A 27,009-nucleotide genomic window follows, 5' to 3' on the forward strand; every position below is an offset into this window, starting at 1 on the left:
CAAGCAAAACGTTCAAATCTATGAAACTTAACATTTGATTCAAAGGCACATCAGAAGTGACAACTTCAAGGTCAGAATCGGAAAGATGGTGCTCATGAAATGATACTGGTATGAAAGGCAGGAGTGCTGTTAAGTCGCTTACTGAAGCGGAGAATACCCTCCAAATAATGCGGCTGTTAAAAGCAATATTTGTCATAACCACAAGAAAAAAGTCGGATGTAGACATAACTAGTTCGATGGAATGAATGGTTCACGGATTAAGTGCTCCTAAGAGTTCAGATCGCTTTTTATGTGGTATGAATATTATTAGTGAGATTACCGAGCAGTTACATTACTAGGATCACATGAAACGAGAGGGTCCTCTTACTGTGTTCATTGTTAGTTGCGCTTTTCAAGCTACTTGTAAAAAGTTTTTCACGAACAAGTTTTCATATTACCGATCAATAACGCGATAGGCCCCTTTACATGTATAATGACTCTTATGAATTAAAGTGGAATGAGGTATTTTAGTATTAATCTCGTACGCTCGAGTTCATGTTTATTAATTGTATAGTTGTATCAATTTACAGAGGGACCATAGCCAATCCCAAAGAGAGAAGTGCAAGAGTGCCTGTTGAAAGGGACATTTGGATAGCAGAAGCTCCACTTTTAACATCGTTGGTTGACGCTGGTGGAGATCCCGAGGTAGTGCTGGTATCTTTTGGTCGCTTTCCATCAGGCTTGTAATCACCCGAAACGATCCCAGGTCCAGTAGAGTTGGTTAGGGGGATGAGATTTCCACACATATTGTAGCTTGAGCCTGTAACAGCCATATACACAGATTTATGAAGGGTTTGTAAAAACTTACAGTTAGCAAAACGCCAAACATTTATTCTTAGTCATAAAATATGAATAGTCATTTACCCTCAAAAGTCCTGTTGAATGCGTCCATGCTGACATCTTTTTGCTCACCGCCCTCCTTCGGTGTGCAGAGGCAAGAAACCTGGAACGAAGTACAGACAAAGTCGTTCGAAAATGTAGACTTGCAAGAGCTTGAGTAGGTGCTATTAGCACCACATGCAGCCGGCACGGCACCACCAAGGCAGGCATCTTCTTTGTAAATGTTGCACCATGCAATGGGTAGTTTAGCGGGGTCCACAGGACCAACAGCAGACACTCCTACGGTAGCGATAGCCAAGGATACAATTGTGATGAAAAGCTTCATAGTGGTCGTGGAGTATTGGATTTGGTAAAGGAGGAAGGAGAATAAGAAATAGAAAGCATTAAGATAAATTGAACTTGTGAATAGGTTTTTATATCCGCTTAGTTGGCGCAATTGATCGGATGTTTTCGTTATCAGATTCTTGAGAAATGATAAACAATTAAAATTATCAGATCTTGAAAACCAATGGTTTTTGGTTCTGGAATTTCTTTTCAAAGAGCACAGTTGGGCGTATAGTAGTTGACCCAGATGAAGAAAATACTATAGCTGGCAATACCCCACTTTTAAGTTTAGTGCCGCAAATACACACGGTTTCTCTTCATGATGAGCCTTTCCAATATCTACTTGGACGTCAAACAAACTCAGAGGTGTGCAATGTTCTATACTAAACTGAAGCTTTTTTTTTTTTTTTTTTTTTTTTTTCCTTGTGTCAAACATTGTTTATTTGGAAGACCGCTTTTGCATGTCACCTTTTTGCCGTGACCCATGAAAAACGACATTTTTGTATACAAATTATACATTATCACCTGGGAAAAACCGTTATCAAATGGTCTGCGGACACAATATGGTAGCCTCACCATCACTTGGCTATCTGCACCTTGAATGGCGACAGGATTGCGAAACAAAAGTCAACACATAGAGATGAGTTGCTATTTTTTAACGGCCCAGAAACATTTATGCAATAAGCATTGTCATGGCTAGACTACATCGGCTCTTCGTATAATGATATCGCCTCAGGAGCAACCCGGAAAAACGTATTTGGCACTCCATGAAACCAACTTTCTAAAAAGAGTGCTTGGAGGCAGAGCGGTTGGTTATTGCCGCGCTGTCAACAAGCTCCCGTTACCTCCTGCTTTCGTGTCCGATACCTCTACTCTTCTACAAAGACATACCCGTCCTTGCTGAAGGCTTGGAGGTAGAATGATCAACGGATGTTCGTGTACAAAATTACAAACGCTGTGACCCGCCATCACACTGCGATAACAGAATGCTTGGCACAGAGTGCATATAACCCTTTTGGTTTAGCTATAATAGATAATTGAGGGAATGAGCAGGTAGGAGAGGGAGAGTGTCAACCAGCATTCATTAGTTATCGACAGCTTATTTATAATCCCCTAGTTCGTATCACTTCTAGGGCGGGGATATTATTAGTGCAGTTGCTTTTTGAGGTGGTATAGGCACTATGGGCTACAGCCCTTGTAGATCCAAAAGCTCTAGGTAAGCTGTTGAGGCCGTACTTCAAAACCTCACTTCCTAAGGTAGGCCATCAAGGGCCTTCAACGGTTTGGCAGATAAGTGCATCACAGTTCTGGGCGGGAATAACGTTCGGGTCTTAACAGTTTTTTGTAATTAGCACGCCTGCTTCAAATCCATATTCTCTGCCCGTTCAGCTGTACCAGAGGAGGCATGTCGCAAGCGTATACTGCGGACCCAGCGGCCAGTAGCCAGGTTCGATAAGGTTTTTCATTTTGCTCATGTAGAGATATTCCTTGACCCTTGCATTTTCTCTTATGTTTCTAGTTCCTTAAGGCACTTTCCGGTACGCCTAAGCGCCTGAACCCTCTTTGATGCGCTTACGGTGAATTGCCTTTTCACTAGCTTCGGTACCGCTCAGAAACAGAGCAGTATTTCAGATGCTAAAGTCCGCCTTGACTCGCCTTTGTTGGCATGGGTAATATATATCTTACCGCAAAGTGGCGTATACTTTCCGGATACTCATGAAAAAGCACGTCTGAATGTTTACACAAACACGATATCATCAAAATTTGACCGAATCCATATCTAGGACCAGAGTTAAATTTTTGTTTAGAAATGGCTACGAACAAGGGGTGGTCCTATACATATATATTGCAAAAGGCCCCTTCAACGAAGCTTCATAGCGACGTCCTAGGCTCTTTGGTTTCATCTCCTTAGGTAGCTATATTTGGTTTATATAGCACAGGCAGGGATCGGTGATGGAGACCATAACCTTTCCTTTGAAAAAAGTGTCCAAAGGCTATGGATACCTATCTTCTACTCGTGAATGTGCAGAGTGAATAATAAGGATACTTTCCAACTTTCTATATGCTTTGATTAAGAAGGTTAACTCAGCCCTACTGTAATTATTTAATCCTACTATAGGCGTCAAGAAAGCTAAGACTCAAAACAGTCAATAGTGCACTCTACTGAGTCTCATTGCAATTGTCAAAAGAAAAGGAAAGATAAGCGTCGATGGTGATATCATCTATTCAATACTGAACAGTGGTATATGTGCGTGATAATCTTTTACAGTGAAATGGTGTGAGGTGCTTGGATGCCAAAGAGAGCCGCAAACCCACAATCCAACAGTCAGACGCTTTCAACGATAAATATTACAAAAACCATATTGCGCTCTGTGAACAGCCGTGATTGATCAAGGAAGAAAGTCGATTTTTTGACCAACACATGCGAAATTATCTATTATAGCTAAACCAAAAGGCATATACAATTGAAGCAAGCATTCAGCCGTTATCGCCAAATAGCATAACTGCTGCGCCAAAGTGAAGATGAGAGACGGCACGAAGACGTGAGGCAACAAGGAGAACCATATAGAGGTTAGTCCAATCGAAACGAGCACTGCGGCAGGGAAGTTGGCCCTCTCCATTGGCTACGGTCCTAATTCAAACAGCATCAATATAACAGGACCCTCTAGAGCTGATGAAGCTGTACAGATGGAAGAAATATCAAGAGCAACTCAAGAGGTCCAAAGATGAGATGCGTCCAAAAATGCGATCCCAAAAAGGACAAAGAGGTGAAATAGGGAAGAATAAACTAGAGGATGTAGGTAGGAAAGGGCTGTCGTCAACCGATCGACGCATCTGATCACAACACTCGATAGCGGGACATTGAAGGCAATCGCTGATAAAGCCTCGAATGATCGCGTAGAGGTTGTTCGTTTTGGCTTTTGAGAGGTCATTGTTGGTGTAAGTGAGCTCCATGTTTCCAAGGAGTGCCTAGAGTAGCAGAATTATGGTTATATGCACTCTGTGCCAAGCATTCTGTTATCGCAGTGTGATGGCGGGTCACAGCGTTTGTAATTTTGTACACGAACATCCGTTGATCATTCTACCTCCAAGCCTTCAGCAAGGACGGGTATGTCTTTGTAGAAGAGTAGAGGTATCGGACACGAAAGCAGGAGGTAACGGGAGCTTGTTGACAGCGTGGCAATAACCAACTTGTAGTTCCAGCCATATGTTTCACAAATGCAGCAGTAGTCTTTTTTTTGGGGGATCAATTATATTATTGATACCATTTTGAGAAAGAAAGAAGTTCCCACGGCGTGCTTTGGTATAATTGGTCGGCTGAGGATGAAAGTAGCCCATGTTTTGAGAGCCATAAATATATTCATTGAGAGCACATCTGTGATGAAAGAAAACCAGTGGCTTTGAATGACACGATGATGAGGGGAACACGCGCGGCAAGTGAGCCTAGGCTGAAAGCGAAGGTCGTGTTCATTTCCTTTTCGGTGCAACTTTCTGTTCTTTCTTCACTTGTCTTTATCCATATTCTTTGGCCCTTAAAGTATATATAAATAGTCATGGGTCCACCTCCTGTCGCTTTTTTTTTCTTTTTGTTTCTTATTTTTATTTTCTCACCCTTTTGTTTTAACGTTACCTCTTCATCACCCACTCATTCCTCCTCTTTCTCACAGTTCTCTGGCGATCAAGAAGACGCGAGCGTTATTGTTGAGAACTTTACGTACTCACCATACAGCCAGAATCGCAAGACTCATCAACATCAGCAAGCCTTCGCTGCCCCAATCTCTTTACCCCAATTTACATTTAATTCAACAGATCCCACAGATCCATCAACTCATTCTACCATGTGCAATAAAGCTGGCTCGAATCCCAACAGAGTGGTCCTTCCCACTAATGTCACCCCTTCGCATTATACTCTCACTATCACGCCCGACCTCAACGAATTCACATTCACCGGATATGTCGAGATTGAGTAAGTTGGTTCCAGCCTGGTCTTTTGTTTTGAATTAGGCCTGATAGAATTCCTAGCATCGTCCCACGATAATATGTTTCCATGTTCCGAAAAAGACAAGTGTTTAAACAACGGAATTTGAGTCGTGGGTCTGGAAGGACGGGCAATAGATTGAAGAAATCAACATTGATATTGATGGTGATTGCTTCACATTTTTCGAATTGGTTATTGGGAACATTTTGCTTGATGGAAAGAACACGCAAGAGAAGATATTTGTGAGCATTGGGTGATGAAGGCAACGGTGCTTCCTCAATCTTGACAACAATATTTAAAGCTTGAGTCTCTTGGTCACGTTGGTGTTTCTCCTGAGGCGCTACATCGGCTCCTTGATATAACGATCAGCAAATATAACGCGAATATCTTTTCATTTGCGAGAATTGTTTCCTCAAATGATGACGATTAGTTAACATTGAGTTTCTTCCTCGCATTCATCGTATTGTATAACTTTAGTTTAACTATTCATGAGGCTACTAAGACCGTAAAGCTCAATACCAAGGACCTGACCATCAAAACTACTAGCATCGAGGTCGACGGAAAATCGTAAGTATCATACACATCTGATACAATGGCAATTGAGATCAATTGGTCATAGAAAATAGATGACAGACTAAATTCCCTTACTAAAATCCAAGTATTTGTGCTTACATATTGACAGCTACGAGCCTGTCTCTACCGATCATGACGAACACCATGACACCACTACTTTCACCTTTGATACAGACCTTTCCAAGGGCGCTGCTATCCTCCGCATCCGCTATGATGGCATTTTGAGCGATAAGATGGCTGGATTTTATCGCTCTTCCTATAAGGATGCTGAGGGTAATACGAAATACATGGGTGTTACTCAGTTTGAAGCCACTGACGCCCGTCGCGCCTTCCCTTGTTGGGACGAACCCGCTGCCAAAGCCACATACACGATCTCATTGGTTGTTCCTACTGAGTTGGTGGCACTCTCCAACATGCCTGTCTCTTCAGTTACCCAAGTTGAGCCTGAGCAGAAGACTGTTAACTTTGAAAAGACGCCCATTATGTCGACCTACGTATGATTCTTATTCAGAACTTTTGTGAGTTTATATTTACAAGGCTGTTCCTAAACTAACCTCCTAAAATGACATCTTTCAATTTTATATCTGTAGCTTGTCGCTTGGGCTGTGGGAGAATTCGAGTATATTGAGACAACTACTACCAAGCTTGAAAAGCCTGTTACATGCCGTGTTTATACTCTTCCCGGCCTGAAGGAGCAAGGCCGTTTTGCTCTCGAAATCACGCCCAAGGTTCTGGAGTATTTCTCTGAGATTTTTGGAACCGCTTATCCGTTGCCTAAGCTTGATCATCTCGCCGTTCCGGATTTTGATGCCGGTGCAATGGAGAACTGGGGTCTTGTTACTTATCGTACTGTCGCTCTCCTCTTTGATGAAAAGACTTCAGACTTGCGTTTCAAGGAGCAAGTAGCTGTTACTGTCGCTCACGAAATCGCTCATCAGTGGTTTGGAAACTTGGTTACCATGGAATGGTGGGATCATCTATGGCTCAACGAGGGATTTGCTACCTGGGTCGGGACATTGGCCGTTGACCACCTTTTCCCTGAGTGGGACACCTGGTCAACATTCGTTGTTGATGATATGCAGCGGGGTATCGGTTTGGATTCGCTTCGCAGCTCTCATCCTATTGAGGTCCCAGTTAACGATCCTCATGAAATTCATCAGATCTTTGATGCCATTTCTTATTCTAAGGGAGCATCTGTGATTCGTATGTTGAGTAACTGGTTGACTGTCGATGTCTTCTTAGCTGGAATTCGTCGCTATTTGAAGAAACATGAGTATGAGAATGCAACAACCGATGATCTTTGGAATGCTCTTTCCGAGGAATCAAAGATCGATGTTCGTGAATTTATGAACACTTGGACGCGTGTGATTGGTATTCCAATCTTGAATGTCACAGAAACCGATGGCCTTGTTACGGTTGAGCAACACCGTTTCTTATCCACTAATGACGTCAAAGCTGAGGAAGATGAGACCATCTGGTGGGTTCCTCTTGGTGTTCATCCTAAGCCAGCTTCTATTGTTGACCCTAACCAGACTCTCAAGAGCCGTTCCCTTTCTTTTGAGATCCCTGAAGGCGCCTACCTATTCAACAAGCACTACAGTGGTGTTTTCCGCACCAATTACCCCCCCAGTACCATTAAGCGCATCGGCAAAGCCATCTTGGAGGGATCGGATTTAGTCGGATTGAGTGATCGTGCGGGCCTTGTTGCTGATATCGCCTCCTTGTCCAAGTCTGGTCACACTGCTACAAGCAACTTCCTAGACCTTGTACAGTACTACAAGAATGAGGAAGCTTACGTCGTATGGGAGCTCCTTGCCAATCGTGTTGGCGAGATTGCTTCAATTTTTGCTGATGATGAGCGTATCAACCAGGGTATTAAGCACTTCCAGCGTAATTTGGTTGATCGAATGGTCAGCAAGCTTGGATGGGAATTCCCCGAGGGCGAGGATTATCTGACCAGCCGTCTTCGAAACGTTATCTTACGTTCTGCAGGTCGCGCTGGTCACGAGGCTACTGTTGCTGAGGCAAAGCGTCGCTTTGCGTTGTTTGTTTCGGACCCGGCTCATGATTCGATCCTGCATCCCTCGATCCGCCAGACTGCTTTTGAAATTGTCCTTTCTCAAGGTGGGGAAGAGGAGTTCCGTCATGTTCTCAAGTATTTCCACGCAGCACCCAAACAAGATCAGCAAGTCATTGCTCTCTTAGCTCTAGGATTTGTACAGCAACCTGAGTTGATTGCTGAGGTCCAAGCCTTGGCAATTTCGGAGTCCGTCCGTCCTCAAGATATTTTCTATGTCCTTGCTGGTCTCTCCGCCAATCCTGCCTCGCGACGCCCTACTTGGGAGTGGGTCAAGGCTAACTGGACCACCCTTGCTAATCGTTACAAGTCATCAATGTCCATGCTAGGTGCTTGTGTTAAGTATCCTTTATCTCAATCCTCAGATGCGTCGCTCATCAAAGAGGTCAAAGAGTTTTTTGCTGATAAAGATACCAAGGACTTCCAGCGTGCTCTCGATCAAGCGTTGGAAGGCTTGGACATCAATTCTGCCTGGGTTGCTCGTGAGCAGCAAGGTCTTTCTGAATGGCTATCTGCTAACAACTACTGAAAAAATTCTCTAGATTTCATTATGCTGTTTGACCCCTCCACAAAACACACTGACTAACATGTAAATAAAAAATTTGATTCAAAGATGCAGCTTCATTGTTATTAATAGTGTGACAAAAAAAGTTTTCTATGATTGAAAGTTATCCTTGCGTTTGGAATACTTCAGTGACATTTTCGATGAGTCGGCAATTGTAGCATAAACAGGCTTCATCAATGGTCGCCTTATGATAATTTCTGTCCTGTCCTCCTGCAGCATGTGGATTGCAGCTTCTATGCGGGGCATTTTAAGTGCGCAAGCGGTGGGTTATATATCAAGATGGTAATGGCTTTCTTTACTTCTTTTTCACTTATTGTTCCTCGTCATCCATGGCGTACAATGCTGTGTACATCTTGACCAAAGAGTTGTATCCAGCCATATCTCCACAACGCAATAGATTTGCTATGGATGAAAATATGGCAAAAAAAAAAAAAAATTTAGAGGAAAGTATCAAATCGCCACTATTTATAAGGAACAAATGTATTCAGTTACAAACCTGCATCACAATTCAGTGGACTGCTCGGTTCGGGATTCGTAAGGAGTGAGCTGATGGCGACGCAAACCGACTCTAAAGTCCAGGATGGAGTCCATTCTGATTTCAAGATATCCAAGCAGATCTCTCCAGTCTAGAAAATTCCAAACGGGATCAGAGCGTTTAATACGAAATAAAAGACGGAGCTTATTTGCTTGATTGCTGGCCTCTCTCAAGGCGGGGACCAAATTTAGGATCAGGACACACAACCTCGCGGAAGAGTGTTTATGAAGCATGCCAAGACCAAAGTTTCAAATATCACTAAAAAAGCTGCCACTTCTTGCAAACATCGTTTGTATGTTGATTGGGTATTGCATTTCCATGGATCGGAGGGAGGTGGTTTAATATGCAAATTGTCCATTGCTCCATATGCACGCATAGATAAATAAGAAAGAGTCGCCCCAACAAAAATAGGGATGGTTACCATTACTTCTACAATACTTTGTTCAGTTGTCAGTTTTACCTTAAAGTGTACATTTGGATGACAAATCTTAGTTGTAAATCTTATTGCGGGTGGATGAATTGGGTAGTTGTTGGGGATAACAATGTCGAGTCTGAAACGACCGCCTTCGTACGCAGAATCAGCTGTACCTAGGAGAATTGCCTGCCAATGCAACAGATCGTCTTCTTGAATAGGTTCTAATAATTCGAGATGAGGCCGCGTAGCTGAGTTTTTTTGGATGGCGAGGTACTCTTTGAGCATCCGGCGATGAACTGCTGACGACATATTGTAATGTTGCTGTTACTATTCTTAATTGTTATAACCGCAATGGCGTATGTAACGGGTATTAGGAAGGAAGGGAAGATTAGAAGGGTGTTATTTGGAGGAGAATGTGCAGAGCAGGAAAGAAGATAAAGAGCACAATGTCAACTTTTAAGGGCTTTGCAGCTTTTAATAGTGTATATTTTTATTACAATTGGTATCTAGTGATGCTCGGGTTGATGCTCGTCATCTGTATTAGTCGAATCGGAAAAAATTGGACGTTCCAGGCCAAAGAAAGAACCTATGCGTCCACCCCACTTTGTTCTCATCATTTTTGTCTTCCAATCCACTCCTCGCAAGACAGGAGACGCAGGAGCAGAAAGCCGAACACCGCTTCTATGGTTCTGTCTATCGATATTGTTATTTTGCTCTTGCTCCAGCCCGGAAGGGCGATGATGGCGCCGATTCCTGAGCAATGGTTCGTCTTCATGACGATAATCCATGAACCAGGAATACGCCGTTGATAACAAGACAGCCCCGATTCCAATACCAATTCCTAGCTCAACGCTGATTATAAGTACTGCCACAAAAGTGACGCTCCAAATAAAAGAGGCCTTTTGCTGGCCTAATCTCCAAAGTTTGAATGGCTCGTTAATTTGCATGATCAGAGACTGTAGCGCTACTAAGACAATCGCCGCCAATACAGCATTAGGGACACGCTCAAAGCACCAAGTCAGGCACACAAGGGTCAGAGTGACTGTCATGACACCAACCATGCTTGCCAATGGAGTCTTGCCACCAGACTGGGCCAAAATTGCGGTCCTGGTTAGGCTGCCTGTGCATGCATATCCGCTGAAGATGGAGCCACCCATCGACGCGAGTCCTAACGCAAGCATTTCCTGATTTGGATCAACTTTGTATCCGTATCGCTTTCCAAATTGCTTGGCAATAGAGAAAGACATAACGTAGATAATGACAGCGATCAGTAGCCCGGGTTGCACCATTGGTAGCAAAACTGTTTTGACAAACTCAAGTGTCATCCATTCCTCCGATCCAGATGTGATCAGACTTGCAGGGAAAATAATCTTTGGTAAGCCTTTCGGGATCGGTCCAATCACATCAATGCCCCAGCCGCCTTCTGACCGTGGGGTATCAAGAGAGAAGGCAACATTTACGATCGTCAGGATGATTACAGCTAACAGGATGTCAGGGATAGGAATATAGATCTGGTGATCCTCTGCAGTTGTTGAGTTCAAGCCTTCATCCACCAGAGCCTGCTCGACGTCACCATGCTCTCTAGTATTATTGGAGAATGATCCAGTTTCTAGATTTCCATGAGCCGTTCGAAGCGAAGTGCTGGATGCTACCGTGCTTGAGGAAGGAGAATCGGAATATAGTGCCAGAAGTGTATTATTAGAAACATGGGAATCAGTTCCTGGTGGCTGTTGCCCTCGTCGCTGTTCGCGATCCCTAGCGATTGCTGCAGATATTGCCTGTCTCTGTTGGACAAGCATCATTTCCTTCTTTCGCTGTTGAATCTCGTAAGCGGCTTTTCTTTTTCGCTCTAATTTTCGCATGATAAGCATGAATATGATAGCGATGGACCCCAGCAAGACTGTGTACCAGTTGGTTTCCTCAAGAAAATGAGTCGCGATCCAAATCCAAGACTTTAAAAGTGCAAAAGCGCCTTGAGAAGACGGCATAGACTTGATTCCCAAAAAATGTTTCAGTTGAGATGTTCCAATGTGAAAAACAGCGGCTGTGTTGAAACCACCGACAAGAGCATCCGGTAGTAGATGTTTAGATGCCCATCCTCCAACCCGAAGGAACGACATAATGACTTGAACTAGACCGACCACGAACGAGAGCATGAGAAGCATACCAATGAATCGTCTCTCATACTCAGGGTCTTCAGATGTTGCCATAGTGAGGGCCTGAGCGTCGTTAAACAATGCGCTGAAGAGATTGAATTGGTCAGATGGGCCTGACAGGGTATTCTGCGCCATTAGGCCACGCACCGCCTGACCTAGAAGCAGCGTTGTAATTGCAAATGTACCCGTATGCATGTGTCGACTTGTACCAAAGATGCAATAAATCAAAATGGGAACAACGGATGTATAAAGACCATACACGGGAGGCAGAGGTGCGAGCATAGCATACGCCATACTCTGAGGGATAACAACAGTAGATATGGCTGATCAACAATAAAAAGAGTGACCAGAATTGCCATGTTAGACTACAATCCTCTCATGGAGGGGAGTTCGAGCATAAAGGAGCATCAAATTGTCAACTTACTGATGCCCGCAATGAGGTCATCTGGCAGATTTATGAGGCTGTATCCTGGGTTGTAGAGCCATCCATACATAGGAACCTTTTTCCGTAGCCATGTCTTCCAACATGACTCTTTCTCAGCTACGAGTATGGTGTCGTCCACTTGGATTGAACCCGAGGACAATGCTCTGGCACGCGCAGATGTGTTGACCCTTTGGTTGTCTTCCATTGAGCCTAGTTGCTGGTTCAGAAGCTCGTTGTTGGGGTCGTATGCTCTTGACATTCTCCGTTGAACTGTCGAACCACTGACACCATCATTGACATGGTTCAGTCCTCCTAAACTGCTGACACTCTGGCCACCCTCAGTGAGCGCGCTATTAATACTGCCATCAAGGATACTGCTGGCAGGGCTGCCAGCAACGTTCTTTCCGTTGGAGTTGAATGATTGACTATTGGCATTATCCAGTACGTCTTGAGACTCCAACATGGAGCGAGCGTTCCGGTCGGCTCGAACAGGCGAGCCAGGAATGGATGACATTAATTTAGAAAAGTGGAGCAATGTGCGTTGGTTTAATTAAGGAAAAGGAGGAAGGATTGAAGTGTTGACTGGTATTGATTCTGGTGTGGAGATACTATTTAAGCACATGACACCACAAAAAGGAGGGAAAAAAAAAACTTTTTACATTGTACATTCATTCAACATAAATTTGATCAACATGTCCGTTCTTCCTCGCCTTACCTTATTTACAAAGGCCAACTGTGGCCTATGCACAACTGCTAAGGAAGCCCTAACTCGTGTACAAGCTAAGGTAATACAGTTTCATGGATTATACTTTTTGCTCTCTTGGTAGATCTATATCATGACGGTACTCAATCATATTATTGATGCACGCATGCTATAGGTCCCTTTCGAATTAGATGAGATTGACATCTATGCAACACCAGAGAACGTTAATTATCAAAAATACATGTTCGATGTGCCTGTGGTCGAGATGAACGGGCGTGTGGCAATGATGCACCGCGTCGATCAATCTAAGCTGATTGAGATTCTACAGAGCGAGCAGTTTAAAGACATCCCTCTAGGCCAACATAATCATGAAGCATCAAAATAAAGTATACTATGGCGTATATAGATTTTCATGTCAATATCGGTGGCAACATCCATCTATTCCCATTTACTCAAAGTGGTGGGACCACCGGATGGTGTCATTTCTCCATTTTGATAAGGTTTTCTAGATTCAATCATATTTGCATCATCCTCGAGCCTTTATTTGGCACCAGTTTCAGACATGTCGTATCTGCCAGTGTTTTTGTGACCCCAGCAGACTGAGCTCAAATCAACGTGATTTTACATCGGCTTCTGGAGGTGCAATTGTCTTTGAATGTCGCGCAGGATCCAACTTGTCTTCCATAGCATCACTGACGTAGAGTCCTGCCAATGCAAACGCCATTCCCCCTTTGGAATGTAAATAAAAGAGAAGGTCTCACGCAAAATAAGCTTTTTGATTACAATATTTCTGATTAACGTCCCATGAGGCTCTGTCAATTACCGAAACCAATATACATGCGTGTACGAGGTGGCAATGCCTATAAATTACAAGTGAGGTTACAATCTATAACTAAGCTTCTCCGTTTCACCAATAACTTGCTGAATGTCGCATTCCCGTATGAGAATGCATACCTTATATTGCACCCAGAGCGATTTCTTCATCGTACTTTTCCTCGAGGACATGGCGTGATGTATCCAATGCATGTGGCTTCCTCAATCTGTATTTTATATTAAAGGGCACGTGATATATATTTTTATTATGTTTCTTAAGCCTCTGCCTGATAGAACCTTTCGATATCCTCAACATCTTCCTTGCTTCCCAAGAAAATAGGCGAGCGCGAATGAATACTCTCAGGTTGAACATCAAGCATTCTCTTGCGACCAGTTGATGCGCGGCCACCAGCCTGTTCAACTAAGAAAGCCATAGGAAAGCATTCATATAAGATGCGGAGTTTTCCATTCTTGGACTTGCTGTCGGCAGGATAACAGAAGATTCCTCCATAAAGCATAGTACGGTGAACATCAGCCACCATAGATCCCACATAGCGAGCGGAATAAGGTGCTTTTTTTGGATCCTCAGGAAATTTGAGAGAATGAAAGTATTTGGTACAGGCGTTGTCCCAGTACTTGGAATTACCCTCGTTGACGGCATAGATCTTTCCACGAGAAGGGATTTGAATCTGTAGTAAGAAACGTAAAATAGTTAGATCCTGCAGGATTAAAGAGCTTTAGAAATAGGTTTACAAATTTCAATATTATTTACATTCGGGTGTGTGAGAATAAATTCACCGATTTCAGTATCTAGGGTATATCCATTGACACCCTTGCCAGTTGTTAACACCAATGTCGCACATGAACCGTAGGTACAGTATCCAGCAGCGACCATCTCGGAACCCGGACGGAGAACGTCTGAGATCTGGCCAAGTGAGTCTTCCTTCTATTGTTTGACATGAATGATCATTCGATCAGCGTATGCTCTGTTAACATGTGATACCGAAAAAAAATGCGGGGAAATCCATTCCTTAAAAATATTCAGGTCTGTTTATTACTTACGACTTTATAGATTCCAAAAATGGTTCCAATCGAGACACCACAATCGATGTTGGAGCTTCCATCCAGAGGATCAAAAACCACACAGTACTTGCCGCGGTATTGATCTTCAACGATAATGGCTTCTTCATCCTCTTCAGAAACCATAATCGCGACCTTGTTGGATGATCGAAGCGCATTGACAAAAATTTCGTTGGCGATAACATCAAGCTTCTTTTGCTCCTCGCCCTGAATGTTGGAGGTATTCGCAAGGCCGGTCCTGACAGGTGAATTAAATGAAACAATAATAGGTAAGATACTACAGTTTAGTTCAGTAACACAAACGTGAAAGGGTAAGTACTTCATACATGCTGATTAAACTAGCCTTGCGGACATTCGAGGCAACAAATTTGCAGCCAAGCTGAATGGCAGTGAGGAGTAAGGTGAGGTCGCCAGAAGCTTCCTTATAGTTTTCGACTTGGTCTTGAAAGACATGACGAGTGAGAGTGATGAGGTTTGTCTTGGAAGGGTCAGACATGGTGACGTTTATTCTTATTTCTGATGGGGTCGGAAGCAGATGAGAAAGGAATGGGAATTGTATAGGACAAAATGATTCTGTTGGCACATTTTATAGTAAAATAAACTTTTTGTTACACGGATACATCCCAAAAAAGAATATGTCATTGTTCCTGCCCCTCATTCTTCCGAGTCACCCCGTTGTATTTTTAGAAAGGTGATGTTTCCCACGATCACGCGCTTTATTATATGTTCAAAAGAATCCTAAGGCGTATCTTTGCGACTGAGTATCAATGCCAACTTGCGGTACCACAGAGGATGTGTCTGTTCTGGCAAGTTATCGAAAGACGATATTCCCCTTGGTTTGTTGAGGGCCGTTGTCATATCCGCTGTTTGGCTAAGGTAGAGCAGCGAGTTAGTTTATTCTCGTGCTAACATTTGGTTTCTGAGATCATTCGAGTTTAGCGCAAAACGTACCCGTACCCTCCACAGGTTGAGCAAAAGCAAAATAAATTACATATTCTAACAAGCTCTTGCTCTTCCCAGTCTGTCAAAACTCCAAACTCTGCTCGTGTGAGTAAAATTTGAAGTGCTGGCCTAAGATGCTTAAGTTTGGGCTGATGGAGACTCAATTGGTTGTTTGTAGCGGTCGCTCGAGAGGGCTTATCTTCGGTTTGTTTGCTTTTGATCCGGATAAACATCTTTTCAAGGTTCCGTTCACATCCTCGAGGCTTTCGGCCCCTTTCAATATCTGCAATGATCTTTTGTTGGTCAGCTGGGATCTGTTGAATCAGAATTCTCAATAATGGCCGGACATACAGATCGGAGTCAGCTGCAGGGTCATGATTTAAAATAAGCTCAAGAGTCTGAAGCTTTTCTCGACCTTCAAGAGCCGCAAGTAATCTAATCGGTCCAACATTCAGATGATGTAATATTTGTACAAGTAAGCAATTAAATTTAAGCTTCGAGAATATAATAGAACGGCATAAACTTACTGCAGGCAGATGAGGCTGCTGTTATTGTTGCTGTAAAAACGCCTTAGAAACCCCTTCATATCATGGATAGCTATTCTACGTCTTCTCGGGACTTTTTTCGCGTCAAATTCAGCCTTATCAACATTGCCACATCGTAATCGCACTAGATATACAAGGAAAATGTCGTTTTCAGCATCCATTCGAAGGGTCTGCTCTAATAAGTTTGCTGCCAAGTGTTCATGTTTATATATGCTTGATCTCCATTGGTCAGTGCCATCATTTTCGTGTTCCTCCTGCTCAAGCCAATCATCAATTCCTTGAACTAAATCGCTTATGTCCGTGGTCTCCATAGCACCTGAAAGTCCGCTAGATCTCTCACTGTTATGCTGTTGAATGGCTTTAGCCCACAGGGCAAACTCAGTTACTCCCGCGTATCCTACGAGCAGAGGATTTTCGTTGTAAGGGTACATGCTAACTGCTCTGCAACCACGGGATGTTAACTATCACGGTAATGTGTGCTAGGTAATCAGTGTTTCGCTTTTGTATTGTAGTGCATTAACAATTTTTACTTACGGTTCCAAAGTCTTGCGTGCCTCCTCGATCATCCCAAACCGCAATTGATATAGGGCAGTCTCTAAAACGATTGATTCTCGCTAACAAAATTGAACGACAGATTAGCATACAACACAAGTAAGTCCAGGTTAATAAATCATTGTCTATGAACTTACACAATCGGTGGACATGGTAAATATTTTTTGAAGGAAACGCAAACAACGTGGTTCGTACTGTTGCTCCTTCCTCAGTACTTCGCATCCGATCTATTAAATGATCATTTGGATCTTGATAAGTTTTTACAAACGGGTCCTTTAGAGCGGAGCAAACTGCCAAAGGCTAGAGGATATCTACCTTCCACACCAGCTCTTCAGATAGAACGCGACGAGTGGTTATTAGTATACTATAGAGTTTGAATGCTCTACTATAGTCACGGCGAACCAACATCTTCCGCAGAGCATGACCAGTGAGTTCTAAATGCACTTTTCGATTAGATGTAGAATGGAATGTCTTGGTATAAGGAAAGAGTGAGTGGAGCTCCGGCTCAATTCGAGGCTGATTTGCTTTCGGCATGATTTGTTGTTGTCAAAGTTATGCTGATGCTCTATAATTAAATATCAAAAAGGAATAAGTAAGTGCTTGACATCCGCAAAAAAAAAAAAGCTGCCTTGAAAAGTCACAAAAATAATAATAATAATAATAATAAAAATAGCAATCGTCAACCTCTGTCTTTTTAACTTGCATGCAAAATAATTAGAAAATGACATCGCGTATTGTCGTGTTGATCTCTGGAACAGGATCCAATCTCCAAGCGTTGATCGATGCCACTAAGACAGGCCAACTCAATGCAGAGATTCCTTTGGTTGTCTCTAATCGATCCAGAGTATTTGGCCTTGAGAGGGCCGAAAAAGCTGGGATTCCCACAAAGGTCTTGGCTTTGAAACCTTATACCACTGCAGGCAAGACTCGAGCAGAGTATGATACTGACCTTGCCCAGTTGATTATTGCTGCCAAACCGGATCTCATCATTCTTGCCGGGTTCATGCATATCTTATCACCTGTATTTTTGGATCAGTTCCCATCAACCCCCATTATCAACTTACATCCTGCACTCCCGGGGCAGTTTGACGGCGCTAAGGCGATCGAGCGAGCGTTTGAGGCTTTCCAAAAAGGCGAAATTAATCACACGGGAGTGATGGTTCACCGGGTTATTCAAGAGGTAGATGGTGGTGAACCTTTATTAGTCAAAGAGGTTGAAATCAAACCTGAGGACGATCTAGCGGCACTACAAGAAAGGATACATTCAGTGGAACATGTCCTCTTGGTGCAGGCTGCAGCCCTCGTTCTTGATCAAGTGGCTCTAAATCACAACATTTCAGCAGAGGGTAAATAAACTCCATAAAGACAGTCACCACCCCTGGCGCATCTCGCGTCAAATATGATTTGATTTGTTTAATTCAGGGCATTGCCATTCAAAGGATAATTAAACCCATACATGACCGATCAAGAAGAGCAAGTGATTACAACAGAGGCTGGAGAGCCTGTAATCGAAATTATTGAGGAGCCTCAGCCTGATGGAACCATTTTGCGCAGGAAAAAAATCACTCGCAAGATCACCAAACGTACCATCACGTCGAGCTCATCAAACTCAATCACTTCCTCCTTTAATGAAAGTGAAACAGCCTCCGCCACGGACTCTGATTATACACGCTCAGTAATGACTATCGATAGTAATGTAGAAGTGCAACTGCCGCCTAGGAACCAAAAGGAAACGCATGCCACAGAAGAGACAGCAGCGTCTCAGGAGTCGAGTAGCCGGGAGATATCGGATATGGAGGGCGTTGCTGTTGAGGAGACTACAGGAGCCAAGCGAACTTTTATGTCTCAAATTTTCGGACAGGACGGACCAAAGGACCATCCGTTCTACAAATTTCTGGCGATGTTCCCTTTGAAACAATTGCCTGCTCCTCATACGCGACCTCGACCTGTGAAAGCCATCCTGTATGCCTATGCTTCTGGCTGGAAAGTTAAGGAGGGGATATCGGACGATTTGTCGCAGTCCACTATCGGAAGCTTTGATGTAGATTCTCTCAAGTGGATGGTAAGTTGAACCTCATCTTCCGGAACTGAGCAGCTACTTTAAAGAAATTTGCACAGATAAGAGTTCCAGCAAGGTTAATTTATCAGCACAATCATATAGACCTATCTCAAGTTTAACAAAATTGATTTTGAAATCAAGCCAGCATTTGAGCCGTCAATGTCGCCTACAGGGAAGCTGCCCTTTTTAGCCCTACCAAATGGGCTGTATGTGACATCTGAGGGGTTTGAGAAGTGGATTCAAGAGAACAAGAATCAAGAAAATTCAAACAAGCTTAGTCATCATGAAGCTGCTGAAGCTGTTGCTTTCATTAGCCTGGCCGAATCCAAGATACATCCAGCTCTTGTAAGTCGAATTATTGATATTTATGTTCTACAGCATAACAAGATGTAATATTCAATCGCTTGTATTATTATTTTATCTTTCTTTAGCTCTATACTTTGTGGTTTGAGTCTTCTCATTTCTGCACTACGACGCGCCAGCATTACTTTGGACATTACAGCTGGATTCTAGCCACACTGCTTGCATACCTTGGAAAGTCAGGCGTTGCCCACTCAATGCTTCTTACACGCGCACAAATTGACAGGGAGCTTATTTTTGACGAAGCTGCCGCAGCGATTGAAGCACTATCTGTTCAGCTGGGTAGTGATAGCGAGTACTTTTTTGGAAAGAGTGAACCTTCAAGTCTTGACGCTATCATCTTTGCCTACCTTCACGTCATCCTCACGTTGCCTCGGATTAGGAATGCAAAAGATGGAGGCCAATCCGATGAGCTTTCAAGAATTGTCAGAAAACACGAAAATCTGTTCAAATATTCACAAAATATCTGGAAGAAATGGTTTGTCGCATAGATGATTAATAAAGCAGGCATCCTGCAACATGCACGTGATCTAATAGGTGCTATTCACAAAGTTCATTCGCATCAATTCATTGACAATCAAGTTTAAGACCTGAAAGAACTGCAGCTGCTCGAGACGTAGAAATCCTAGAAACACCATCCTCAACAACCGTTATTCCGTTGTATCACAGCATTTTTGAATACTATTGTACCTACTAAAGTCTCGCCTCACACCTTTGTTTCTGGAAGCGCATTTGGTCATTGTGGCCTCTTAGTGCCTCTAACACCTTGGCTATTATAAAGTCCGTTCATCCTAAGATGAGCGACCGTAGGACATCGTTTATGTTGGACTCCTCTACGGAGCTGGCGTCAGAAACCTCGCCATCCATACTTCCAACGGCGGAAGGGCCTGCATCTTGGACGACATCGCAGGGTGATGACATAGAGGGCGGACTAGAAGGCATGGAAGATGAAGGTGACATGCAGGATTCTGATGACCTAGACACGACTGATAACTTTGACCAAGAATTGGACGAGAGCCGTGATCATGACCAAGTACTAAACAAAAAATGCTATAAAGAGGCAAGTGCTAACTTATGTTCGAGGAGCCATACAAATAGACTCACAATTACCTTTCATTTTTCCCTGTATTATTCTTCGAGTAGGAAGAAGAAGATGACTTAGAAACGAAGGTATGCAACCATTTTGGTAAGGGTAGTGTGCAATAGCAATTGGCTTTGGCTGATTACACTTCTCACAATATCTACATCTCGGGAACTTTGAATTCATTTTAGATGGATGAATTATACCATCAGCTACAAGTGGAGACAAAGGCTAAGGTATATTATTGTATATTGTTGTACTGTGATTTTGTCTTCGGCATCACTATAGATGGTTAACTGACTGTCATGTCTTGATTAAAATGACTACAGGAATCGGCTGAAAGTTTGTTAGAGGTAGCTCGACAATATTTAAAGGACAATCCAGTATAAAAGACTTGCATTAAAATATAATTAGAGGGAGCACTAATCTAGCGGCACTAATCCATCACAATCTGAAAAACCTTTCAGGTGTATCGTAGCAACGGTGTAGGCAGCCAAGGGAATAACAAATTAAGGAATCAGGTCGAGCAAGAGTTGCAGGCAACGATGGCGAGGATAGCAGAAATCAACTTACAATTGGACTACTATAAACAGAGAGCATTTGACCCCCCGTCATTTGGTAATCGCGTGCGGCTTTGATGAATAAGCATTGAAGATCTGATTTTTATAAAGAGCCCTCATCTCATAAAACTGATTTTCTCTGTTCTTTCCTAGGTTATCTTCCAGATCAAGACTTGAAGGACTCGCAAACTACTATTCCTGTAGTAACGGGGAGAAGCCATTCAAACTCTTTTTCGACCAGTGACTATGCTGATAATGAAGATGGTACTGTCGACATTATTATCGATGTCATTAACATACTTGTAACTTTGCAGCAATAGTCATTCTGACTTGATTTCTTTTCTCCTGTATAGATCGACAAAGCATACACTCCGCTGTATCAGACATTGTGGGCTCGCTTCGAAGTCTTCTGGATTCACCATCCATTCGGCTTGAGCAGCTCTCAAATTTAGCCAACATATTGAAGCAGAACCAACAGGTTCATCCAGGATACCCAATACAGGAACTAGTATCGTGGTAAGTGCCATAATTTAGGACTGATCGATGCTTTGATGGTGTTAGGTTTTCGCAATCGCTCCTTACTTTGTCTTAGTCTTCGATTTTGTTTAGCGAGCACTGTCAGAGAAATACGTATGAATGCATACAGATGCCTTCGACTTCTTTCAGGATCAGAGCCACTCGGGCAGGTTTTAACGACTCAAAAATTGGATATTTTCATCATCAGGTATTGAGATGCATTATATGATTCTCCGTCATATCGAATTAGGCCTCAATAAATGCACATATTACTGAACATTTGCCCTACTATGTTTTGCACCGCACCTTGATACACTTAAGGTCACTCATGGCAGACCATCGTGTCGAGTCGGAGAGAATAGAGGCACTCAAGCTCGTAAGGTGCTTTGTGACGACCAAGGAAGGCATGCAGCACCTATCGGATGGTATTGTGAGGGCAGTCATTGCTATAGCGGAGCAGAGTGATGAGAAGCTAAGGAACGCTTGTCTGGAAACCCTTGGTGAAATGGGTATGATTGTTTTATGTGATATAAACTATCTCCTTTATTATCTATTTGATTTGCAGAGAATGAGACAGTATACTGTTACTGATGGCTGTTCTTTCTGGATAATAGTTATGTCTGATCCAAAACCTGTCGCGCGCTGTGGAGGCTTCAGGCCTATCCTGGTCGCGTTATCAGAAAATCTCCAGGATTTGTCCGATGGTTTGCTCAAAGTATTTTTGTATATGTTGGAGAGTCCTGACACTCGAATTTATCTGCGACAGGGTCTTGATTCAGAAGTAGGTTTACGATGAGATTCTGGCTCTAGTTCCTGCTAATTTTATTGGGTACGACAGCGTGTTTTTACAGCTCGGGATTTTCTTTACCACATTAGATGGTGATGTCGGTTTTCACTGACATATATTCTCAAGGACCGTCTTATATGGAGCGTGTGAAAGCCTCGGGGCGTATTGTCACGTCGATGATTAGGTCTTGGGCTGGGTTATTTGATCTTTGTGCAAACGATAAGCGTGCGATCCGATCATTGGTTCAGTCTATTAAGCTTCCAATACAGGAAAACAGAGTAGGAGGAGTTGCAACAGCTACTTTATTGAAACCAAGCTGTCTTCCTCAACGCTGATCTCTATATGCTATTTTGATTCCTTACAGAAAGTGCTATTGAATATGTTTTACGAGATATTCCGCATACGAATTCCAATTTGGCTCAAGGAGTTTTTAGATGGGAAGCATGGTAAGCATTATTGGTTTGACATAGCGAGTTGAAGATTTAATATTGACACGGTTTTCTTTACAGTTAAACCTACACAAGATGATCTTGATAGCTACTGGGAGTCGAACCTGCAGCCTCTTGGGCTCGTAGATCATCATCAAAGTATTGTGCTTACAGTCTTCATTGACGCAGGATTGATTGAGGTTTGTCTTGGCAGAATTTCGCAGTAAAAAACAAATCGATAAATATAGGGCAATACTCAAAATAGCTTTTTAACTTGCGCCCCTCTGTAGATGTTGACCGCTCTCATTGTAGAGAATAGTGGGAATATCAAGTGTGAAGATTTGGAGGCTAAAAAAATATTAAGGAAAGCTGCTCTGCTGATACCTGAGCTTATGCAGCTCGCATACAAGATCCTGCCACCTGATAAGAGTATCCACATCCAGACGTTGCCTTCGTTATTTCAAGTCGCGACAAACTTTGATGACCCTGTTCTTCGCCATATCGCAGCCAGTGCTTTCCGGTTCATTGATGCTCTCAGCCGGACGTCGAGAGGTATCGCTGCGGAGAAGTATGTATATTTGAGTAAGAAGCGCTATTGAGTCATTTAGGCGCTTGATCGCATTCGAGATTTCCAACTAATACTCTTTTGATAATTACAATCCTAGAATGGATGATGGCCGCGGGCGAAAGAATATAGACAGAATCAAGCTAAGAATAGGATATCAATTAGATGACGCTAATTTCCGATCGATGCTGAATGAGACGCAGGTATTATGGTGCACGAAATATAATATCTTTTATTTTTTTTATTTTCTAGAGGCTGTATCTAAGCTTTTTTTTTTTTTTTTTTTTTTTTTTTTTTTCTTCCTTGCTATAGGTGTTGGCCACGAAGGATGCTTCTAAATGGCAGTTGGATTTGATATTGGAGGTTATTCAGGGTCCCATGCTTAATCCTCGACGATTAGATGAGGCGACGCGTAACACAAAGTTCATAAAGCGTTTGCTTGCTTTCTATAGACCCCTAGACCATACCAACCAGAGTCAGCCTGATTTTGAGGTATTTTCTGTCTATACTTTGCTCTTATCAGCTTTTCTGAACTTAGCTACCCCTTTACTAATAATTATGGGATGATATCTGTGGCAGGATCTTCAAAAATACACCAAAATAGGATGCGCGCTTTTCGAGACACTTGCAAACAGTACCGAGGGAGCAAAATACCTTGCTCAAAACAAAATATTGAGACTGATCGCGGATGGACTTGCTCAACTGGATCCGGTATATAGGATTTGCTCTATCATGTTTTGAAATAATTGCGGTATATCAGCCATCAACTTGGACAAACTAACCGTCTTTGAAATTTCCTTGCTGCAGATGCAAGGCCATCCAGGATCAGAGGACATATTTTCAAGAGAAAAAATGGAAACAACAATATCGTCAGGGTACTTTGAAATGCTAGGCACTCTCTGTAAATCCCGTAGTGGATCATGGTAACACAGTAGCTCTTCTCTTTGTTTGTAAGCTGTTAAAAAAAAAAAAAAAAAAAAAATTACTGACACCTTCGTTTCAATATCAAGGCTACTGGAAAAATTTAAAATATTCAATCTTTACTATCGATTGAGCGAACTAAGGAGCCGCGATGATATAGTTAAGCGAATTATCACATCAATGGATTATAGCATGTAATATTGCCAAAATGTATCGGCGTCGTGAATGCTTATGTAATTGTAATTTTGGTAACCATTAATGCGCCGTTCTGTACGCTATTAGGGATGGGCATCCGCGCGTGATTTTATCGAAAATTATGACCTCAGGGTACAAGCATATCCGGTTATATGCAACCCAGCATCTTGGGACGGTGATTAAAAATGACAAGAATGAGTTCACTGACTGGGGAATCCGGCTATTGTGTACACAGGTAACAAACAGCATTGCAACTGTAATTGTATAAAACTGTTGTGCGTCCGTGGACTACTGGTTTTTACATTTTTTCACTCTTTAATTCAATCCGATGGCACAGCTCTGCGACCCTTCTTTAGAAGTATGTTATATGGCAGTAAAAGTGTTGGACGAAGCCTGTGCTCAACGGAAAAACCTGGATCTTCTCATTCGACTTCGACCAAACCTTGACCATCTGGGTGAGGCCGGTAACCCTTTATTGCTAAGGTTCCTATCCACATCCAAAGGATTTCGTTACTTGAATGATATGTCATATATCGAGGGACAAATGGACGACTGGTTTATGGTAAGCTAGCTAGTTCTAAAGCTCATGTCATTTTTATTTTTTATTTTTATATACTTTAACTTCATGGCTTTTTTTTTTTTTTTATTTTTATTTTTATTTTTTTTTATTTTTATTTTTATTTTTTATTTTTTATTTTTTTCATTTTATTTTATTTTTATTTTTCATTTTATTATTTCTGTACAAAAGTTTGCAAACAGGCAGTATATGATCCAAACTGAGGTCAAACTTGCTAGAGCGATGGAGATTCAGCGGTTTAATCCCTTTTCTGAAGATGGTCGATTTGAAAATGAAGCCGAACTTCAAATTACGTATGTGTGAGCTGTATTTTATTTGGTGGATAGTTTCCTTCTAACTGAGCAATGTCAATTCTAAAGATTCTTCGTATTGTGTATTAGTCACGCTAAACAGGTTATTACGCCGCATTTCTATGGCGAGTTGACAAGAACTGACGAAGGATGCGAGCTATTGAGGAAGCGAGGTCACTTTGCTGTCTACGCTCGCTTTATCCGAGAGCACTGTGCTGAGTTTAAAGACTCAACCATCATCAGCGAACTCAAGTCGATTCTTTGGGCTGTGGTACATATTGAACTGAAAGTTGATTGGTTTTGGTGATGGATTTACGATGTGTGCTTCAATAGCTAGTCTGAGCGAGTTGTGATGACCCATAATAATTTTGTTGGTTTTAGGGTAACATTGGATCAACAACCAGGGGCCTGCCTTTTTTAGAAGAAGAAGATCTAATCAAGTACATTGTTGGAATGGCAGAGCGTTCCAAAGTATTATCTTTGAAGGGGTATGGGGCCTGCAAATACATCAATTGGATATCATGCGTACTATATTTGCGGAAGACCTGACAGCATATATTTGGTTCTTCACAGGACATGTTTCTATGTATTAGGTCTGATGTGCAAAACAACACAGGGTATTGAAATCCTTGAAGATTACGGCTGGCAAGGCATTATGCATCGTGATCGAATGCCACGAGGTTTGTGCTTGCCCAAGGATTTGGATCGATTTCTGGAGGTTAGTCATTTCCTGCATTTGGATAAAGAGCCGTTTGTTTGATGGATTTGTAGATCTTGATGCTTCAACTGTCGTCTTATTCTGGTGCTTTAGGTTCCTCGCTGGGATCATTACCGGGAAGTTGTTCCCAAAGTTTTGATACCTCTGGCCATTGAAGGGGATGTTGTGGAGAAGGAAATTTTGCGATGTACTGGTGAACTTGGGAACGATATTCTTACAGGTGGTGCCTCTAAGAAACTGGCCAAAATTAAGACTGAGCACCCAACGTATTTCGGGAGCCTTCCTTTGTACATGGCAGTAATTGAATTACTTGGCCATTATCATTTCAGGCTTCCTGTCCGTCGATTTATTCTTGGTCTGTTTGATATGAAGTTCGAAGGCTCCATGTGGGAACGACTGGATAGTCTAGGGTCAGCGCCAACTACAGGAAAAGTAATAATGCCGAAAATGGCCTCGTCGTGGACAGAGACGATGGCGATACCCAGAGATTCCCTGGATGTTGTTGGGCGCTCAAGCTTTGATGGCGCTACGGGAACAACTGGAGCTAATGGCACCATTCCACGACCCCGAATTGCCTCTGATGCTCTGCAAGAACCACACCGCCCTTCGTCGGCGTACCCATTGGCAGCTACAGAAGAAGCGACAATGGATATTCGCCCGAATGATGAACTTCCGGCAGTAGATACACAAATAGCTTCGACTCGCCACCTCAATAGAAATGGCAACGATCTTGGAGTTATGGATGCAATCTCACTTTCACAGCCTCCAATTCCCCCTCCTCGGCCACCGCCTAATGCATACGAGATTCTTTATACCAACAAGCCGTACCATAGAAGCTTTGCGAGGGAAGCGGGCTTGGCTCCACTTCCGCCACGCGTGAAAATCCAATTAGATGAACCAGTGATGGATGAAGATTTGATGCCGATGGAAGCCTGGCCATAGAGCGTTCTACATAATGAACTCCCAAAAAAAATAGATAACTTTTTTTTTACCCAAGTCATGAGATAAAAAAAGTGAAATAGCGACAAGGTTAATGCTGCTTTATGTCATAATTGGCTACAATCAGCATTCTATAACAGAGCTTTGGTCACCGATAAATGGACCAAGCAAAGAAGATGCATTATTTTATTACTCATTAGCGTAATTCCTCTCAAAGTGTGATAGGGGGGGTCAAAGCCTTTTTTTTGTCTTAATCCTCTAAACCTTTGATATAATCTAAAGTTCTTGTCTAACATAGTCATCTTGGACTTTGCCCTCAATTTCGCTCATTTGCTCACTTGTTGCTCCACACAATCCCCAGTGCAGAAGGTCCTTGCTCTTTTATTTCTTTTCTATCATCTTGTCTAGGTTGTTACTCATCCCTCTTCATTTCTCTTTTTTCATCTCCTTC

General features: G+C 42.6%; 12 protein-coding genes across 12 annotated transcripts; 6 read left to right on the forward strand and 6 right to left on the reverse strand.

The window, feature by feature from the left end:
- Nucleotides 1–173: 173 nt before the first annotated feature.
- Nucleotides 174–1,352, reverse strand: BCR41DRAFT_354267 (hypothetical protein). Its single transcript, XM_022024280.1, has 2 exons — nucleotides 904–1,352; nucleotides 174–799 (listed from the first exon to the last, which is right to left on the reverse strand). The coding sequence occupies exons 1-2, from the start codon at nucleotides 1,202–1,204 to the stop codon at nucleotides 564–566; spliced, it is 537 nt and encodes a 178-aa protein (XP_021881016.1). The 5' UTR covers nucleotides 1,205–1,352; the 3' UTR covers nucleotides 174–563.
- A 3,338-nt stretch (nucleotides 1,353–4,690) lies between these two features.
- On the forward strand, nucleotides 4,691–8,452 carry BCR41DRAFT_354269 (peptidase family M1-domain-containing protein). Its single transcript, XM_022024281.1, has 4 exons — nucleotides 4,691–5,170; nucleotides 5,660–5,749; nucleotides 5,865–6,249; nucleotides 6,346–8,452. The coding sequence occupies exons 1-4, from the start codon at nucleotides 4,758–4,760 to the stop codon at nucleotides 8,359–8,361; spliced, it is 2,904 nt and encodes a 967-aa protein (XP_021881017.1). The 5' UTR covers nucleotides 4,691–4,757; the 3' UTR covers nucleotides 8,362–8,452.
- On the reverse strand, nucleotides 8,449–9,781 carry BCR41DRAFT_354272 (ubiquitin-conjugating enzyme/RWD-like protein). The gene is made up of 3 exons (XM_022024282.1): nucleotides 9,393–9,781; nucleotides 8,894–9,023; nucleotides 8,449–8,799 (listed from the first exon to the last, which is right to left on the reverse strand). The coding sequence occupies exons 1-3, from the start codon at nucleotides 9,654–9,656 to the stop codon at nucleotides 8,708–8,710; spliced, it is 486 nt and encodes a 161-aa protein (XP_021881018.1). The 5' UTR covers nucleotides 9,657–9,781; the 3' UTR covers nucleotides 8,449–8,707.
- Nucleotides 9,782–9,853: 72 nt separating this feature from the next.
- On the reverse strand, nucleotides 9,854–12,441 carry BCR41DRAFT_396616 (sulfate transporter family-domain-containing protein; the record flags this gene model as incomplete). The annotated part of the gene is made up of 2 exons (XM_022028825.1): nucleotides 9,854–11,826; nucleotides 11,928–12,441. The coding sequence occupies 2 exons, from the start codon at nucleotides 12,439–12,441 to the stop codon at nucleotides 9,854–9,856; spliced, it is 2,487 nt and encodes an 828-aa protein (XP_021881019.1).
- Nucleotides 12,442–12,588: 147 nt separating this feature from the next.
- BCR41DRAFT_422400 (hypothetical protein) lies at nucleotides 12,589–13,340 on the forward strand. Its single transcript, XM_022030149.1, has 2 exons — nucleotides 12,589–12,712; nucleotides 12,806–13,340. The coding sequence occupies exons 1-2, from the start codon at nucleotides 12,620–12,622 to the stop codon at nucleotides 13,013–13,015; spliced, it is 303 nt and encodes a 100-aa protein (XP_021881020.1). The 5' UTR covers nucleotides 12,589–12,619; the 3' UTR covers nucleotides 13,016–13,340.
- On the reverse strand, nucleotides 13,055–13,635 carry BCR41DRAFT_354278 (hypothetical protein; the record flags this gene model as incomplete). Its single annotated transcript, XM_022024283.1, has 3 exons — nucleotides 13,055–13,359; nucleotides 13,454–13,490; nucleotides 13,585–13,635. 3 exons carry the CDS (start codon nucleotides 13,633–13,635, stop codon nucleotides 13,241–13,243), a joined length of 207 nt encoding a protein of 68 aa, XP_021881021.1. The 3' UTR covers nucleotides 13,055–13,240.
- A 52-nt stretch (nucleotides 13,636–13,687) lies between these two features.
- Nucleotides 13,688–15,099, reverse strand: BCR41DRAFT_354281 (fructose-1,6-bisphosphatase class 1/Sedoheputulose-1,7-bisphosphatase). Its single transcript, XM_022024284.1, has 4 exons — nucleotides 14,850–15,099; nucleotides 14,506–14,761; nucleotides 14,216–14,389; nucleotides 13,688–14,132 (listed from the first exon to the last, which is right to left on the reverse strand). Exons 1-4 carry the CDS (start codon nucleotides 15,017–15,019, stop codon nucleotides 13,719–13,721), a joined length of 1,014 nt encoding a protein of 337 aa, XP_021881022.1. The 5' UTR covers nucleotides 15,020–15,099; the 3' UTR covers nucleotides 13,688–13,718.
- A 677-nt stretch (nucleotides 15,100–15,776) lies between these two features.
- BCR41DRAFT_354286 (hypothetical protein) lies at nucleotides 15,777–16,624 on the reverse strand (the record flags this gene model as incomplete). Its single annotated transcript, XM_022024285.1, has 2 exons — nucleotides 15,777–16,451; nucleotides 16,545–16,624. Coding segments are annotated over 2 exons (543 nt in total), but the record flags the coding sequence as incomplete, so codon positions are not given.
- A 622-nt stretch (nucleotides 16,625–17,246) lies between these two features.
- On the forward strand, nucleotides 17,247–17,931 carry BCR41DRAFT_354288 (phosphoribosylglycinamide formyltransferase). The gene has a single exon (XM_022024286.1). It carries the CDS (start codon nucleotides 17,284–17,286, stop codon nucleotides 17,914–17,916), a length of 633 nt encoding a protein of 210 aa, XP_021881024.1. The 5' UTR covers nucleotides 17,247–17,283; the 3' UTR covers nucleotides 17,917–17,931.
- Nucleotides 17,796–19,080, forward strand: BCR41DRAFT_78962 (hypothetical protein). The gene is made up of 3 exons (XM_022031018.1): nucleotides 17,796–18,624; nucleotides 18,711–18,966; nucleotides 19,053–19,080. The coding sequence occupies exons 1-2, from the start codon at nucleotides 18,019–18,021 to the stop codon at nucleotides 18,738–18,740; spliced, it is 636 nt and encodes a 211-aa protein (XP_021881025.1). The 5' UTR covers nucleotides 17,796–18,018; the 3' UTR covers nucleotides 18,741–18,966; nucleotides 19,053–19,080.
- On the forward strand, nucleotides 18,727–19,472 carry BCR41DRAFT_306450 (hypothetical protein; the record flags this gene model as incomplete). Its single annotated transcript, XM_022020825.1, has 2 exons — nucleotides 18,727–18,966; nucleotides 19,053–19,472. Coding segments are annotated over 2 exons (660 nt in total), but the record flags the coding sequence as incomplete, so codon positions are not given.
- Nucleotides 19,473–19,569: 97 nt separating this feature from the next.
- Nucleotides 19,570–26,641, forward strand: BCR41DRAFT_354291 (Rapamycin-insensitive companion of mTOR, N-term-domain-containing protein). The gene is made up of 26 exons (XM_022024287.1): nucleotides 19,570–20,014; nucleotides 20,125–20,151; nucleotides 20,254–20,298; nucleotides 20,392–20,415; nucleotides 20,530–20,680; nucleotides 20,776–20,886; nucleotides 20,976–21,138; nucleotides 21,215–21,346; nucleotides 21,460–21,647; nucleotides 21,753–21,919; nucleotides 22,015–22,203; nucleotides 22,290–22,371; nucleotides 22,435–22,553; nucleotides 22,644–22,921; nucleotides 23,019–23,121; nucleotides 23,231–23,410; nucleotides 23,498–23,629; nucleotides 23,726–23,841; nucleotides 23,929–24,033; nucleotides 24,122–24,269; nucleotides 24,372–24,596; nucleotides 24,783–24,904; nucleotides 24,992–25,172; nucleotides 25,283–25,389; nucleotides 25,475–25,619; nucleotides 25,713–26,641. The coding sequence occupies exons 1-26, from the start codon at nucleotides 19,778–19,780 to the stop codon at nucleotides 26,559–26,561; spliced, it is 4,326 nt and encodes a 1,441-aa protein (XP_021881027.1). The 5' UTR covers nucleotides 19,570–19,777; the 3' UTR covers nucleotides 26,562–26,641.
- Nucleotides 26,642–27,009: the final 368 nt, after the last annotated feature.

This window comes from Lobosporangium transversale (genome assembly GCF_002105155.1).
Source record: "Lobosporangium transversale strain NRRL 3116 chromosome Unknown BCR41scaffold_20, whole genome shotgun sequence".
Lineage (NCBI taxonomy): Eukaryota > Fungi > Mortierellomycota > Mortierellomycetes > Mortierellales > Mortierellaceae > Lobosporangium > Lobosporangium transversale.